At 49.2% G+C, this 18,214-nt stretch overlaps 1 protein-coding gene across 2 annotated transcripts in view; it reads left to right on the forward strand.

Annotated features, from left to right (window-relative positions):
• The window catches only part of LOC149345458 (BOS complex subunit NOMO3-like), a 142,336-nt gene that overhangs the window by 94,251 nt on the left and 29,871 nt on the right, over positions 1-18,214 (forward strand). For both annotated transcript variants that reach the window (XM_089546656.1, XM_089546657.1), the window contains exon 8: positions 7,369-7,615. In XM_089546656.1, the coding sequence (XP_089402782.1) occupies positions 7,369-7,615 (247 nt within the window). The remainder of the gene's footprint in view (positions 1-7,368; positions 7,616-18,214) is intronic.

The raw sequence follows: 18,214 nt of genomic DNA on the forward strand, positions 1-18,214 counted from the left end.
CACGCCGAGACCGAGAGCCGTCATCCGGGCACTGAATCCCACTCATCTGGGCTCTGAAACGAGAACATCCGGGCACCGTACGAGATTTAACGAGTTTAAACGAGACTCTCTAAGCCCTCCTACGGGACTGGCATACAAGCGCCGGTTGCTCTCCAAACGAGTCACAAAAAATAACTGCTGCCAGTGTCTTCTCAATGTTCATCAAGATATCACTCGAGCTGTGTATTTGATAATGCACGGAATTATAATTTCCTATTTCTAATAGCGCGTGCGATAAGCACATAAATGCCACGATACACTTCGTTGTCATACGTGATCTCTTAGGGGCTTCGCGCATCGAAGCAAAGCCGCGCAGGCGCACAGGGGCCCGGGGGAGGAGCTTCGTGTCGTCTGCTACTGCGCTGGCGCGCACCTCGCTTGCACCTCTCTTGAGGTGCGCGCAGCGCTGTAGCAGATGACACGGAAGCTCCTGCCCCGGGCCCCTGTGCGCCTGCGCGGCTTTGCTTCGATGCGCGAACGCAGCGGATCCGCTGGCGCTCGCGGAGCTGTGTTCGCACTTAGAGTGGACCACCCTGTACATTCTTGTCAGGCCTGCGTCTCGTCGTGCCCGCGTACGCTTCTGCATCGTCCTGGATTTCAATGGCACCGCCGTCACAGCTGCTTAAGCCGAGCAATGGAGCCTGTGTTAGGCCCGTAAACATTTCATGCTTACTCTACTCTCGGTTACGGGAGAGGCGCATTTTTTTATCTCCCCAAATTAAAACCCCGTAATCTCGATTCTAGGACAGCGCAGAAAAACACTTGAAGGAACACACGACGAGCCCTTCGTCTTCTTCTGCGCTGTCCTTCAATCGAGATTAATCAGTACCAACATGCCCAACTTCTCGCTCTGCTTCAGATATAAGGTTTGACACGATATCACGTTTCGGCTAGACGCTGCGAATGTTCGTAAAGATAGGGAAATGTTGGAACAAGGAGTATGTTGGAGATAACACGATTAAGGCGATTATGCCTCTAACGGTTTAAGAAGCTTCATGAAAAATGTAACGTTTTTTGGCTGATATGCAGTGTTTTAATAAAAACCTCAGGAAAAAAAGACACAGGCTTTGCTTTTGCAAAAGCTGCAAGGTGCTTCCAACAATTCTAAACGTGGCGCGAAAAGCCTTCACCTATCCTGTATCTTTTGGACCTTTGGAAAGAACTGACTCTAGTTGTGAAGGATAATCGGACACCCAGACCTCGGAGTGTCGTCCGAGGCAGCAGGCATATTCAACCTCGTTTTGGCTTATTTAGATGTCAAGCAGTGTTGTAGGTGTTGCCGAAAAAAATTAACTAAATACGTTACTCGTTACGCTAAAAAAAAGAAGGCATTACCACCCTGCGTTACGTACAAACAAAGGTAACGCGTTACCGGTACCCAAAAAAAAGAATCGCACGTTACTTTGCTGTTACTCCATGGCCATCAATTTTAATCGTGCGTCTTTGCTGTACGAACTCAATATATTTTGTAAAGTTCATATTTCACATAATTCCAACTTCACAAAGAAAACATAGCAGAACTGAACAAATTTACAGTAATTCCAATGTTCTTTTGCTTACGAAATTATGAGGAAATTGCATAGCAATAAAGAAATGCTTAAATGGCGTATTGAAGAAGCGTAGCTTGTTGGGCCAGTTGGTGCATGGTGTGTAGAAAACGAGCGAAAAGGACGCATTCACAAGGAGGAGGAGTACACAGGACGACACTGGAAACACAACTGAAAATTCTTTACTTCGCCAACATCAGAACAGGGCGCACATGCGCGAGAGCACCACCAATGCTATCAAAACAGCAAACACAAAACTGATTAAGTGAGCGAAGAAAGCATGTGGCAACCTATGTCCCATTCATGAAGGGGTACTCTTTTGCCGTGAACCTAACAGAGCTGTCGCTGACGCATTCAGTTCCTAACTGCTTGATTTTGAAAGCTTCTAAGAGAAAACAATGTTAATAAACAACAACAACTTTCTAATAGTTACAACTTGTTGCTGTTGAATTTGAGCAACAGCTGCCTTGCAAAGCTGTCCTTAGCCAGCTTAGTGAATATGTCGGCACCTAGGTGCTCGACGGACGCACTGGATGGATTCACTTTCAGGAAGAGCTGGTGAACGCGTGGAAAGTTTTCCTCCAGCCCACTCAGTGCACAGTTATGCGGCACCCAAAAAAGGCAGTTCCTCACTTGACGACGATGCCGAGGAGTTCCCGAAGAAGTCTGTCTGGATGCCGAGAAAATCTCGACAGCTCACTGTGGACGGTCTCGAGGACTGCATTTTGCTGTGCTTCATCCACAACAACTTGAACCTCGGTACCAAGGTAGCCACAGATCGTTCCGATTCATAACAATCTGCATTAGCAAAGTTGCTTTCATCAAGAAAGTTGCTGGAAATTTATCAAATTTGTAAATGGCACCCCCTGTATCTCGCGATATCCTTCACCAGATGAAGTTAAGTGATATTCCCTGACTGCACGAGATAGGTTTCTTGCAAACGGAAAAGCAACCGGGAGAAATGTGAAAACATATGAATATGCGAATCATGTTTGCATGATACGCAGCTCTTCGACTCAGAGGGGGCTGAACGGCCGAGTAGGCCAGCAGCGGAAGCGTACGGCACCGGCAGAACAGCAGTGTGGCAATATGTACTAGCCCATTTTTTCTTAATGAGCCTATGTTAAAAGATTCCATCCAAAAAGTGCAGTCCGGAGATTTTCTCGTACTTTTTGATGATGACATCGGAAGTAGTGAAAACCGGATGTGGAACCAGCAGCCGCGAGACCTTGCAGTATTCTGCTATGAACTTGGGCTCGTGAGGTTTCTGGAGAAAATAAATTCCAAGTTCTGCCCCTTTTCTAGCAAGGAATTGATAGTGTCCACAGCCCTAACTGTTGAATTCCATCATGTAACAGCCGTGTGCGGCAAGTCAATCCTGCAGTGGGTCTTAATCGGGGCAGCTGCATGCGCTTGCTTATTCCAGAGGCACTTGCTGAATACACTCTGTTTTATCCTAGCGTCAACAGAATCCGCCCTTGCTGCATCAACACTTGCAATTAGGTTCATGGTGTTAGCCTTCCTTCATGCTGTCGATGAAGAGCGGACAGTAATTATTCACAGAGGGGTGCAAAAAGCTGTCCTTACCTTAAAGACCCACTGTCCGTGACCACCCTGGTGACCTTTCCGTGGAGATGGAATTCACTGAACACCTCTTCAAGTGTTCCTTCCTTTCGGTCTAAAGTTCACTCCAGCTGGAAACCATATATTTAAACTAGGCAGCTAAAATACACGATGTAGAAGGTGGCCTTGCTTTGGGCTGAGGGACAACTAATGCACCATTTCTTCATCGTGGAAGGGATTCTGAGCGCAAAGGGTTAAAAACGGACACGATGCACGTCTTCCTTGTACTCTTTAACCTTTCACGCTGAGTATTATTTCCACGATGAAATGAGCACCAACCAACTAGCACCACAACTTGCCATTCTGCGCACTTGCTTCTAAACGAGCTAAAAGACTCGCCTGTGAAAGTGAGTGGCAGCCACAGGAAAAGGAGGGTTTCGAGGTGCGCATGGAGACGAGTCATGAGCAACAGCTCTGTGTCGGGGGCATGTTTCTTCTTGGATGGCTCCACTGGTGACCGACTCTTCGACCAGCTGAGGGGATCAAGTGTCCAGTTTCCCCTAGGGCGCATTTTGTTCTGGACTCAAATGTTCTTCGCAGCGTCTCCTTTTTTTTTTTTTTGCCAGCATCTCAAACTCTAGGAGGCTCTGCCTGTGCAGTTTCTATTTTAAAAAATAATAAGCAGTCATTAGATAGGCTGAAATACCAGTAGAGGGGGTGGGGCGTTGCTACTTTGCCAATACCGCCAAAAATGCATCACACTCAACACCGGGAACTAAATAAAACTAAAAAGATGGATTCCAAAGTCAAGTCACATGTTTTTGCAAGTTGGAGTCCGGAGCTCAACAGCTTCAGTTTTGGCAAACAAAGGAGGCACTTGAAAGTGAAGTTTTCATCTTTGCAATTCTCTGGAATAAAAAATTTACTCAGTGCGAAGGGTGCAGAGCCTTCCAAGTTGATGGGCAGACGACATAGCCTCCACACCTGTTTCCCTCCTGTTGCGTTGCAAGACACTGTGGGCCCATGGGCTCGGGAAACTGCTTGTGCTGCCAACGCGGAGCTCATGTTCAACCGGAGACACACCCCTCTTGGACTTGAGGGTTGCGAAGCGCCACTCCTCTCACGTCGGAACTTGGGATGGTCTGGATTCGGCCACCAAGGACGCTTCCTTCCTGGAACCCGCAGCTTGGTCACGTCACTACGGCGTTGGAAAACTCGACTGTCAACGGAACCCGTCCTGTGTGTCTCCCTTGTGTCCGTGTCTTTTTAGTGCTATGTGGCAAGTGAACCCCCTTTGTTCTTATGGGTCGAAATCTCTAAATAAAGACCCAGATCTTCACCGAGTCCACAGCCCGTAGCTCGCAACACTCCTCGCATGTGCCTGGTGTTTCCCATTTCGGGAACCTGACTACAGGTCAAAGCAAGCGGGCTCTTGAAAGCATTTTCCTTCATGTCCGCAGCTCAGCGCCACCAGAAGCGAGGGAATGGACGAATGTTTTTCTTGGGTGAGGAACACCGACAAGGCACAGCAATCCACTTCTAAGAAAACCGTGGGTGGTGCATGGTGGATTCTGCGGCTTTCATCAAGCTTTGACCTGGCGTCAGTGTTTCTCAAGAAATTCTGGGCAGTTTTTCCCAGAATGGACCATTTGCGGAAACCTGTAACTCATCTTCTCTGCAAGGCTTGTTTCCCAACCAAAAGATCTCAAACCCAGACTTCAAGCGAATGAAAACTCCGGATGGTCGCACTCTGCGTGCAACAGAGTCTAGGCAGAAAAAGGAGGGAGGCACAGTGCTGTGGGGAGTGGGTTCTTCCTTGTTCTGGCTAGGGGAGAACAGGGGGCTGTGACTATGAAGGGAGAAAGTTGAAGCGACAGTGTTGTTGAGCAGAAAATTTTTAGAAAGTTTAGTATCAGGTAGCTCACTAGTGCCGGCACGGGAACAAAGGCCCATTTCCTTCTTTCTCCTCTGCTTCAGTGCTACAGCCGGTTGACTGCAATTCCTTTTTCTGTGCTGTACCATTGCACTCTTTCGACGGCTCTCTTGGGGCCGTCTTGAAGTAAACTGGCGGCATTCCTGAGTTTAGGCCGCCGCGGTGGCTGAGTGGTTATGGTGCTCGGCTGCTAACCCAAAAGACGCGGGTTCGATCCCGGCCGCGGCGGCTGGAATTTCTTTGGAGGAGAAATTCTAGAGGCCCGTGTACTGTGCGATGTCAGTGCACGTTAAAGAACCCCAGGTGGTCGAAATTTCCGGAGCCCTCCACTACGGCGTCTCTCATAGCCTTAGTCGCTTTGGGACGTAAAACCCCCATAAACCAAACCAAACCAAACCATTCCTGAGTTTACTCGGAAGAGGGAACTGCTTCCGCAAAGAATGCGAGAGTGCCGCCTGGGAACGAAAACTTTTGGTTGGAAAACAAGCTTACAGAGAAACTGACTTACAGATTTCTGCAAATGGTCCATTGATGGCTCGGCATGCATCCACTCTTGAGAGAGTTGTGTGTGTGTGTGTGAGTGGTTTGGGGGTGAAGACGTGTGTGAATGCGTGTTCGTGCTTTTTTGTTTTAGTTGAGTGTGTCTTCAAGGGCAGGTGTTTTCTGGCACGTATGGAGCCGCAACAAGGGTTGTCGAGAGCACCTGTAGATTTCTTTATTTGCAACATCATTTTCAGCGTTTTTTTTTTTTTCTGAAAAAGAGGTGGAGGAAGACATACTGAAAAAATTGCGCAGAAAAAACGAGGACGAAGCAAAGACAAGACCAGGACGAGCGCTAACTCACAACTGAAGATTTATAGAAAATAGCGGCAGCTTATACACAAGCTGCCGCTATCTTGTGGTTCGGTGTACATCGGCCAAACAGGGCGATGTCTCAACGAAAGATTAGGTGAACACTGAAGATTACTCAGGGGAGATTCCCTTGACAACCTCCCAAAACATTGCCGCACTTGTAATGCCGGTGATAAGAAGCGGCAGTGTAAACCGCTCTTTGATAAAACAACATTTCTGTTTAGGCATAGAGACCAACTTGTGCGGGAACTCATGGAAGCATTTCATATGCGTATCAGCGGAGATACATGCGTCAGCCAGACTTCCGTCCGCTTCTCTGATAGGGAGTTCTGTTTTTTGGCCAAATCACTCGGGTACGCAGGGGGGTGACATGTGATGTTCTTGATGTCAGATTGGTATGATTAGTTTTGTTTTTTTTTCCTGTTTATATGTGCATGTGTTTCGGAATAAATCTTCAGTTGTGAGTTAGCGCTCGTCCTGGTCTTGTCTTTGCTTCGTCCTCGTTTTTTCTGCGCAATTTTTTCAGTATGCATATCAACCAACTTGCCCAACTTTCTGCTCTCCTAAGTGGAGAAAGACAATTGAAGTAAAAAGTCACTAGTAACATGACACCTCACGTTACCGAAAAATGTTAACGGAAGTGTGTTACCCGTTACAGTTCTGAAATGGTAATGAGTACATTACTAAGTTATCGAAAAAAGTAACGCGGTAACGCCGTTACTTGTAGTGCGTTACCGACAACATTGATGTCAAAGTGGTCAGAGCAGTGGTGAATGATTAGGCATTGTAGTTTATAAGATCCCCTTGTCATGCGGGGCGTCATATGTTGGGCAGTCAGGACGCTGCGCCAACATACGTCTCATGGAACACGTCGGCAACATCGAAAAAGGATATGGCAGCAAGCTAGCGGGACACGTGTCGGACTGCGAATGCATTCCACACTTTCGACGCTGCAAGATTCTGAGAAGATACCCCCGAAAGCTCATGCGTGAGATATACGAAGCGTTCATCGTTCAGAAGAATCGTTCCTCCTGCGTAAGCACACCATCACTAACGTTGACGAAAAAAGAAATGGGTTATCACAGAAGTGACAAAATGATGATTCCATGGCTTTCTTTGTATTTTTAGACGATACTTTCTGCATTTATTGCAAGCAAAGCAGTAAATTCCTCAGTTGTCAGTCAGTGCTGTGTGTTTTTCGACTTTTTCCTGTCCCTGCGCACTGTTTTAAGTAGAAAAAATGGAAAGAAGAATGATGGGAACAAACGTAGTCAGTGACACCCTGGTCGAAATGGGCTTGGGCATGCAATGCGGAGGTCCTTATTAAGGGTAACGGAGTGGATTTCAAGGGAAGTCAAAGCAGATAGCAGTTAGGTGGGTGGATGAGATTGAGAAGGGATAGCAGGGTGATGGGAGGTGGGGACTGCTGTGCAGGGCTGAGCGGGTGGCCTTCAGCTGCCTGGGCTGGGTGAGCTCGGTGACGGGTGAGGCGGAGCCGGCCGTGTCCCTGGAGGCCCTGGGCGAGGGCCCCTGCGGGGGCCACCAGGAGGAGGCCCTGAGCGACAGCCAGGGGGCCTTCCGGCTGCGGGGCCTGCTGCCCAACTGCACCTACCAGCTGCAGCTCAAGGACCCCCCCTCCAGCCACGTGGAGAGGGCCGAGCCACCCCGCCTGCAGCTGCACGTGAGCCCACACTCTTCTCCCCGTTGGCGCAGCAGTGAAGCACATGAAAATTCATAATGCTGCTTAGGATGTTTCAGTGAAGTTTTGTATTTACTGTTTCCTTACAGTATGGAAAATAAACATTTTTGGGGGGGGTTCCCGTAGATATTTTTTTTTTTTGTAAAAACTACTGTATTTAAAATTACATTAAAAAAAAAAATGGGAAGAAAATGACGTACAGCCTCTGCACCGTCAGTTTTGACCACTTTGGTTGTCTGCCATTGCTACAGTGTTAATACTGGTGAACAGCGCAAAAAAGGCGGGACAACGACAAGACAAGCGCTGACTATCAACCTTGTTTATTCAAGGACGGAAGGGTACATATAGGAAAACATAACACAAAGGAGTAAGATGAAAGTTCCGCTGCAAAAAGTGCAAGTGCGCACCTGAGCACAAGAAAACCCAAGTTCTGTTCCGCCATAGAGATAAGCTCACGCGCGAAATAATGGAAGCGCATCACATCCACAGGCAAGGTGACGAATGCATCAGCAGTCCGTCCGTGGCACTTAGCAACAAGGAATTAGCATACATCAGTTCACATGTGACATAGGTTTTGATTTTCACGGCCCTTTCACACTTTCATCTTACTTCTTTGTGTTATGTTTTCGTATATATACCCTTCCGTCCTTCAATAAACCCAGTTGATAGTCAGCGCTTGTCTTGTCGTTGTCCCGCCTTTTTTGCACTGTTCACCAGTATGAATGCATACCAACTCGCCCACATCTCAGCCTTGCTACAGTGTTAGCCACCATCTGATCGCAGACTCATTGTCGGCGACCTTCGCTATGGGCTCTGCAGCTGCAGAGCCAAAATGGAATGTCTTCTTCCAGGCACTACATTCACACACACTTATAAGAATATTGGAATGCCATCGAAATACCAGAGTTGTAACCGGGTTATGCCGACAAAACGGAAAGATGACAAAGTTCAGAGCATCATCATCATCATCAGCCTGACTACACCCACTGCAGGGCAAAGGCCTCTCCCATGTCTCCCCAGTTAACCCTGTCCTTTAGCCAGTTGCCGCCACTGCATCCCCGCAAACTTTTTAATCTCACCCGCCCACCTAACTTTCTGCCGTACCCTGCTACGTTTGCTTTCTCTTGGAATCCACTCCGTTACCCTTAAGGACCAGCGGTTATCTTGCCTTCGCATTACATGCCCTGCCCAAGCCCATTTCTTCCTCTTGATTTCAACTAAGATGTCATTAACCCGCGTTTGTTCCCTCACCCACTCCGCCCTCTTCCGATCTCTTAACGTTACACCTATCATTTTTCTTTCCATAGCTCGCTGCGTTTTTCTTAACTTAACTCTTTTGCTACCGCGGAAAAATGCACGATTTGGAGTGTACTGAAAGAAAAATTTTTTTCCCAAGAACTAATACACTCAGCACATATTGCAATGCATGAATTTGTAGCTTATTAGTTACGCTTCTGAATGAAACAAACAGAAGAGTTGTGTGTACAAAAGTAAATGAACATTTATTTGTGAAATTTGCTAAAAACACAAAAAAAAAGTATATAGCAAAAACAAAAATTACCGGCTGCACTAAGCCCAAACTTGATTAGAGGAAAACTGGAATATACAAACTGTTTCACATGCTTATAGCTGTCATTATTCACAGTTTCAGCTATGAGAAAAATTTACTGCACTTTCCATGGCTTGTCAAGTCAGGGGTCATGACTGTGGTGCAACTGTGGAGAGCAATCAGGGGTGAAGATGTGAAGCAGAGGTAGACTGACAAGTGCTTCACATAAGGTTTTATCTTTGTTCCTCCCTTGTTCTCTGATAGCCGAGCTTGCAGTTTCTTCTTTTTTTCAATCTTTTCGGTTGGTGTTGAATGGATTCTATGGGAGGATTGGGGGCGTGGACTTCTTTTCCCTCATCATATTTCTTGAATGAGCTGCTCCCTGAAAGCCAGCTGATAAAATTTGGCATTTTAGGCAAGCTCTAAGACATCAGGATCGATGAAATAAGTTTTATCGATGTGGTTCAAAAGCCAGGACACTTTCCAAGTGTTGCCAAGAGAAGCTGCCGCCACTGAATCATCCGGGTCCGTTACGTGCAAAAAAAAGAACAAAACAAGCAAAAAACCAATTTTGAGAAATTTTTTGATGGCAGAGGGCCAGAATAGATTCTGGTATTTCAGTAGAGATACAGTCGTGCCAGGTCAACAATTCCAATGTATATTCACGTCTTCTCATGAGCCGTCACGCCGAATTTGCTGAAACTCTTCATCCATGCATACTTATTAGTGTTTCCGCACAAAGTCGTCATCATTTCCGCCGTGAAGAGCATCAAAAAAAAGTCGAGAAGTCGAGCGAATCTCCAAGCGCCGCTCCGCAGCGATGTGCCGATATGGACACCTAGCTGTCGTCTTGGTTGAAAAACGCGACGCGACCTTGAGAATTTGGCAAACTGTCTTCGCTAAACATTGTCAAGACCCTGAAGCACAAAAATAAACCACTGTCATCAATTACAAACCATATGCACCGCAGAAAACACACAGCAAACGAAAACAGAACTTACATGCAAGTACGCGCTGACGTTCCAGGCTCCCGAGGCGAAGTCTTGCTGTCGAAACCGAAATCCCACGTTTGTACATTGTTGCCCGACTAATAACCACTGCATTTGTCGCAAAAAACGAAACTGCAACCGGCCGACGAGCTCGGTGTCAGCTTTCGCTTTTGAGGAGCGCGCGGCGATGCGGACGCCATTTTCTCCGGCTGACGCTGCCGCGGCCGTTCAAAGTTTTATTTTTCACGGCGCCCCCTCATGTCAAAACACTGAAACAAAGGCTGCAATCGAAAGAGCAGTTGTTGAGGTCGCTAACTAGATGGCGGAGCACGTCCACGACGCTCCAAAATGAGCTTTTTTGTGCGGGCGATTTGAATCGATCATATGCGAACGATGGCCTAAGGCGCGGTAGCGAAAGAGTTAAGCTGAACCCTCTTTGTTAGCCTCCACGTTTCTGCCCCATAGGTGAGTACCGGTAGGATACAGCTGTTGTATAATTTTCTCTTCAGGGATATTGGTAAGCTACCATTCATGATCAGAGAGAACCTGCCATATGCGCTCCACCCCATTCTTATTCTTCTAGTTATTTCCCTCTCATGATCCGGATCTGCGGTCACTACCTGCCCTAAGTAGACATATTCTCTTACTACTTCCAGCACCTCGCTACAAATTGCGAACTGCTGTTCACTCTGCTAGGCTGTTGAACATTACTTTGGTTTTCTGCATGTTAATTCTTAGCCCCACCGTTCTGCTCTGCCTGTCTAACTGATTGATCATGCTTTGCAGTTCTTGTCCTGAGTGGCTTAGCAAGGCAATGTCATCAGCGAATCGCAAATCACTCAGGTATTCTCCATTAACTCTTATCCCCAACTGTTCCCATTCCAGTCCCCGGAACACCTCCTGTAAGCAGGCAGTAAATAACATAGGTGAGATCGTGTCTCCCTGCCTGACACCTTTCCTTGTTGGAATTTTATTGCTGACTTTATGGAGAACTATAGTAGCTGTGCAGTCGTTATAAATATCTTCCAATATTTTCACATAACACTCTTCTACACCCTGATTCCGCAATGCCTGCATGACAGCTGAGGTTTCCACTGAGTCAAATGCTTTCTCGTAATCAATGAAGGCTATATATGGGGGTTGGTTATATTCTGCGCATTACATTAAGTTGAGAGCATTTACACGTAAACCTGGATACAACCTACTTGAAAAAAGTCCGGGATTTTTTGTTACATCCAGGTTTTTGTTGCATGCAGTTTTTGCAAGAAGACCCAAAAAGACAGGGCAACACGGAAACCAAAACCAGAAAAAAATGTAGATTAAATCAGCTTGAAAATGTTCACAGAAAACCCTGTTACTGGAAGTCATAAACGTGGCAAAATGTTCCACTATCACGCTGACTGCAGCCGCCGCTACGAGTGGGGTAGGGAGAGGAGAGCGCACGCTGTTGCGTCGTGCGTGTTCTCTCTCTCAGTCTGCCCCAGGAATGCGTGCTCTCCACCGTCCCCACTCCAGAGTAGCAACGCGCGAGGGCTATCGGCGCCGGAATCACGCGAGCAATCGCATGGCTGCATACTGCTCGTGCCGTTTGGTTTTTGCAGTGTACAGGAAGTACACCGGCTTATGTATCCACACAGGCAGGGTGGGCAGGAGAACGCCCACACCAGGCATTTCCATGGCCGGCATGGGTCACATTCGGCGATCTCGCCCAGTTCGAATATTGTGACGTCGGGGCAAGGGCCTCCTTGCATTAGGTCTACCGTGCGCGAACTCGCGCGTCTGGCATTCCTTCGTTGCTTGCTCGGTCTCGAGCTGTTTTGACAACCGACGCCGCTGTGTGCGTGCGTTTGGCATTCTCCCGTTCCCCCAATGAGCTCGCTGGCTTCGGGTATCGTAGCGGTGCCTGTAGAGATCTCTTTGGGCTTCGTTCGCCGTTTCTGCTTCCACAGCGACCTCCCTCTGGAAGTACTGTTTCAGCTCTCCCACGTGAATGGGTCCGCTGATTCGGCCCGATCTCGGGTCTTTCAGCCGGTAGTTGAGCCGCGAAAGCTCCTTAGCGGGCAGCAAGGGTCCCACCTGTTTGGGCGCTAGACTGGCCGAGAAACCTGAGGTTGCGTCGCTGAGTTGCACTTGAGAACGAGGTCTCCCGTCGAAAAGTCCACGTCTCTGTGCATGTGCTCATAAGTGGCCTTTTGACTCATTCATGATGTAAAAATAGCGCACAGGGAACACAAGGGATGGAAAGTAAACGACGCACACAAGCGCTATTTTTACATCATGAACGTTATCCAACTTGGCCAACTTTCCGCTTTGCTTTTGACTCGCCCTGGCCTTCTCGCGGCTGCTGTTCGCCTCCTTCATGGCATTTGCCAAACGCTTGCGCAATTGTAGTCGTCGACATCTTGCGTAGTCATCGACGTCTGCTGTGACTCTGCGCACACCCTCTGATCAGAATTGTGTTCGTAGGCATGTTCAGCTCCCTGCCAAACATGAGAAAAGCCAGCTGCTCGGGTGCGCAGAGCGAAGGAGATGGTGTCCAAGTGTGCTGGGTTGGAGTAAACCAGGTGCCGTTCCACCTCTCTCTCTTGGCAGACGTTTGTACGTACCTACACACATCAACCTTTATTCCCGGCCAGGCAGCGAACTGACAAAGCTTCTGACATGTCTTTGGAGTGCTCCCGTCTGCATCGTGATAGTGCCGCCACAGTTTGCGTGGAATAATGGATTTGAAACACGCATCCGAGGCTTCTTTGCCTGGCACGTTCCATCATGGTCCAGCAGGAAGTTCACTCGCCACAATACCAGTGACACTAGAGTTAGCGCCAATCACACTACGAGTGGCTTCACAGCGCAGTTTGGCCTGACTCGTCGGAGGGCCCGTCTCTTCACTAAGACTGTTTTTATTTATTTTTATTTATTCAATACTGCCAGCCACCTTTTGGTGGCCAAGGCAGGAGTGGGGATACAATTACACAGTGCTTTGTCAACAGCAAACAACAAAAAAAAAAAGGCCTGCAGGTAGGCAACAAAATTTCTGCCGAACAACACAAATAACAGACGAGTGACAAACACTTTACATTAAAATACAAAACAACACACGACAAGGGCAACACTCCAGAGTCGAACCAAATACCCTAACTTGACCGGTTGGGGTTGATTGCAGATAAAAATGTTTTGGCTGACGATAAGGTGACCACCTCACGAGGTAATGCATTCCAATCAGCTATCGTTCTTGGAAAGAACGACAGCTTGTATGCAGTGGTTCTGCATTTGGGAACTACAATTGATTTATCGTGTTTGTGCCGAGTTTGTCGTGTTCTGTTATATTGCATATAAGTGTGAAAGTCTATTCTAGTGTGATTGTTGACGATGTCGAATAACATTTTCAAGCGATGCATTTTGCGACAAGATTCCAAGGTGGGCAAACCGGAACGGCTAAGAAGATCAGATATCGGTGCATGTCTTCCATAGGCGTTGAAAATGAAGCGTAGCGCTCTTCTTTGGACACGCTCTAAGCTTTTGGCATCCGTTTTCGTATGCGGGTACTACGTCCCATACTACGTCAGCATATTCGAGTAGTGGACGCACTAGGGAAGTATACGCCACAAGCTTTGTTTTAGTGGAAGCATGTTTTAGCTGGTATCTTATTAGCCATAGTCTTTTAGATGCCACTGAGGTTATATTATTAATGTGCGGGCTCCAGCTTAGATTCGAACTGATCGTTACGCCAAGGTACTTGAATTCATCTACCCGTTCAAGAGGGACGCTGTTAATTTTGTAAGAGAACAGCAGTGGAACTTTTTTCCTGGTTATGGTCATTTGTTTGCACTTGCTAACATTTAACGGCATTTTCCAGTTGTTACACCAATTATTAACAGCACCTAAATAGTTATCTATAATTATCTGATCGCTTTCGGAGAGAATTGTGTGGTAAATTACGCAGTCGTCTGCAAAAAAATGAGCCTGGACAGGAGAATCGGACTTGAGGTCATTTAAATATATAATAAAAAGAAGTGGCCCGAGGACAGAGCCCTGCGGCACGCCTGAAAGCACTGGAGTGATCGACGAACTTGAACCAGAGATCTGCACGTACTGCTGCCGGTGGGATAAGTATGAATCAAGCCATTGTAGAATTTGTTGATTTTGTAAGATGTGCTTAAGTTTAAGTAAAAGTTTACAGTGGAATACTCGGTCGAACACTTTTTCAAAATCCAGAAAAATGGCATCAATTTGTCCTGCTGTATCAAGAGTTGAGAAGAAATCGAAGAAGTTGAGAAGAGTTGAGAAGAAGCTCCTTACAAAATGAGCCTTCCCGCCGAGCCTTGAGAAGCTCTTCTCTGCTGAACGCAACCTCGAGGGGGATCCCTGATCCAACGAGGTGCACGTGCTCTCGGGGCTCCGAAGACGGGGCACTCCCCGCAGCGAGCTCCTTCCGCAGAGGGGGACACTCTGCCCCCTCCTCCTCGTCCTGGCCCGCTGGTTGGGCGTGACTGTGCATCTGCGACTACATTTGTAGTACCTTTGCGATAACGCACTTCTAACTGGGAGTGTTGCAGTGTCAGGGCCCACCGCGCAAGCTGGGCTCACGGAGGCGTTTCAGCCAGTTTAAGGCCATGTGGTCGGTCTCGACTGTGAACTTTGTTCCCTCTACGTACATCTCAAACCTTCGGAGTGCGTAGGCCAGGCATTCCTTTTCTGTCGCGTTCTGCCGGTGTCAGTGCGCAGCTCGCAAATGCCACAGGTCGCAGTTGATCCCCCCTCCCCCATCTGAAGGAATACTGCTCCCACTCCGATATCACAGGTCTGGATAACGAATGGGCTGTTCAGGTCGGGCAGCTTCAGAGCTGCCGCCTCGGTGATGTTGTCTCTTTTCCTGCTCCTCTCCCCATGGAGAAGACTTTCCTAGCGACCCTGCCAAGGGCGCTTGCAGTCGCACACAATTGGGAATGAAATGACGATAGTATCCCACCATGCCCAGATAACGATCTTTAGGCGCAGGAAACTCCAGGATCGCCCAAAGCTTTTCTGGACCAGGAGACTCCGGTCCCCGTTCTACTCGATAGCCAAGCAAGCTCACCTGAGCATGATGCCATCTGGCGTCTCCGAGTACACGGTCCATCAGCCTTTGGAATGGGCTCGGAGCTCTGGACAAACCGAAAGGCATTCTCGTCAAGTGAAACAGACCGCTGTGACATGTGAAGGCCGTTTTCCACTCATCACCTGGTCCCATTTCAACCTGCAGGTACCCCTTGCTCGCATCAAGAATCGAGAAGAACTCTGAGATTTGAGACGATCTCGTCTATTCTTTGGAAGGGGTGCGCATCTTTCTTTGTGACCGCATTGTGATAGTCAACGCACGAGCACCACGTGCTGCGATCTGTCTTCGGCACAAGAACCACTGGAAGAGTGGCATATGAGACGAGCAACTCCTGGAGCGCCTCGTCGCTAGCTTGCTGTCTGGCAACACTGACGGACCTTGGGTTCCAGGGCAGCACATCACCCGAGTCTATGCGGTGCAGCACCAAACTAGTGCATCCTGGATGGTCTGTGAATATCTAGTCAGTCATCCAACAAAGATGAGGCGGTCACATTCGAGCTGTGTCAGTACACCAGCATCTGCCAGTAATGTGTGCATTCTCTCCTCCAACCCCGGAGGATAACCGTGCTGGCAGGCCGCCGCTGCCGATCTCGGCATTTGATGGGGGAAACCCACAATCTCTTAGTTCGCCGACATCTGTCGGTTCAGCATGCTTTCTCTGCTCCGACCTTGGAGAGGGAGCATAGAGGTGGGCCACTGTTGCCGATCCCGGCAGTTGGCGGTGTGGGCGGCACTCGTGGGAGGGTCGGCCGTGCGCTCTGAAGACGATCTCGTTGCAGGTCGACAAAGGGCCTGAGTGGGGCGCACTGGCTCTCCCGATAACCGCCACGGGCGATGTCTTCAACCAGTCCAGTCTTCACCAAGAACTCTCGGCCTAAAATAACTGGCACTTTGAGACCAGGCAGGTGAGTGAAGCGCATTCTGCATACACGCTGATCCCAGCGCACTGCGAGGCAAATGTCACCACAGGACTGCACCTCTCTGCTAGCTAGCTGGAGTGGCGTCCTTCGCTGTCGCAACCGAACAGACCTCCACCGGAGCTGGGAAACGACCTCGTCTCCTATTAGCGAGATGCTTGCCCCCGTGTCCAGCAACGCCTTCAAGGTTCTCCCCGCAACTGCAAGGTCCATAAACAGAGCAGGCATGTTAGTTGGTTCACCAACTTTGGATGCGGACTTGATGGGGATGGGCTTCCGAGCATTGGTAGCCTCCGCCGGTGCTGTTACTGGCGGCCTGCCTTGTTTCCCGATCCCGAGGGGCAGTTTCTGGCTATGTGAGCACTCTGGCCACGATTAAAGCAGCGCACAGATCTCCATGCTTCTCGATGCGACGCTTGGGGGGGTCTCAGAGGCATCTCGGCCATCTGAGCAGATGCGGGCTTTTGTGGCGGCACCCCGTAGATCTCCGGGGGGTGGTGTATCAGCACTCCACAGCCCGTACCTGTAGGGATCCAGAGCATGATCCGATATTTTGAACGGCATCCGCTCGCTCGTGAACTGACCTGCCATGGGAATGATCTTACCTCTGCAACGCCGCTCCAGGCACACCTGGGCTCTAGGCACTCCTGAGCCGGCGGTGGGGGCCGTTATTTACGGGCCGCTGAAGTTTGAGCCTGGACTCGGCGCGCTTCAGTGGCAAGTTCGTTCAAATCGCTGCATCTGCAGCCCTTCAAATAGAGGGAAAATGTCAGATGGCTCTGTCGGATGACACATTCCACTCGCTCTGGACTCGGAGCTCCTGGGTCTGCATATTCATGCAGCTCTTGCATCGCTCGTACGAACTCGACAAGCGATTCATCCAGGGCCTGTGTCCGCAGCTCGAGCTCTCGTTGCATGTGCAGCTTGTAATCGTATGGAGGGAACTCCTCCCTGAACAAGTGTCGAAAATCAGTCATGTTGCCCACTGTGTGGCCAACCAACTGGTACCACCGGGCAACTTGATCAACAAGTGCAACGGGGAGAACTCGTCTCAGAATCTCGCTCAGGTCACTCGCTAGCTTGTCCCAGGGCCAGCAGAAAGTCATTTGCGCTTTGCTTGTCGCTGTAGCAATCCGAGGGCTGGGCGAGCGCGCCAATTGCAACATCTGTTGCGTTTGCGAGGATGTTTACGGTGCTCTCTCGCTCCGCCGTGTATCACACTGCGTGCCCTTCAGCACTGGGTGCGTGTGCCACGTCTGCAGGTGCTGATAGAGTGGGGCTAACTGGCCGGCTTTTGTCTAAGGCGGAGAAAGGGTAGCCTTCACCAAGTGGCGGTGGCTTGTAGTGGTGCTCGGGACCTCCCGGAGCACCCTCTGCCAATTGGCGGCGAGCGCTTGCCGCATCTGCGGGCATTGACGCAGTTAGACCACCTGGCCTGAATGCGTGCGCAGGAGTTGAAAGGAGTGAGTAACCGGTGCCAACTGGCAATGGCTCAACGAGCAGTCCAGGATCTCCTGGGTGGAAACTCGGTTGGTGAACTGCATCTGCGGACGTGCCTGTGATGTAGCGGAACATTTGGAAGCCATTGCCACCTGGCTTGGACTTTCCTTGCTGGCCGGGAGTTCCCGTCGCGTAACCAGTTGTGCGATCCGCATCTGCAGGAGCGCTTGGGGACACATTCAGCAGAACGGAACTCCTGTAGCCACACCCATCTGGCTGCTCCAACTCGGAGTATTCACCAGGGACTCCCGGCGCAATATTTCGGACGCCAGCCGCGCCTGCGGCTTCATGTATTGCACCCAACAGACCTTGCACAACTGCATCCACGGTCAGTTTAGATGTGGCCAGGGAAACGACGCTCGAGATCTCCTGAGCTTCGCCGCATGCATCGGCCAACATCATTAGGTCCAGCAGCTGTAGCACAGGCTGGTCATGTTCTTCGTGAACTAGCACCCCACCTGGAACTCCAGGGGGCCCCATGTTGGGCGCCAAAATGTGGGGTTTCTAGTGCGGTTTGGACCCTGTACT

Source organism: Amblyomma mixtum, chromosome 5 (assembly GCF_055824585.1).
Source record: "Amblyomma mixtum isolate Tamu chromosome 5, ASM5582458v1, whole genome shotgun sequence".
In the NCBI taxonomy this organism is placed as follows: domain Eukaryota; kingdom Metazoa; phylum Arthropoda; class Arachnida; order Ixodida; family Ixodidae; genus Amblyomma; species Amblyomma mixtum.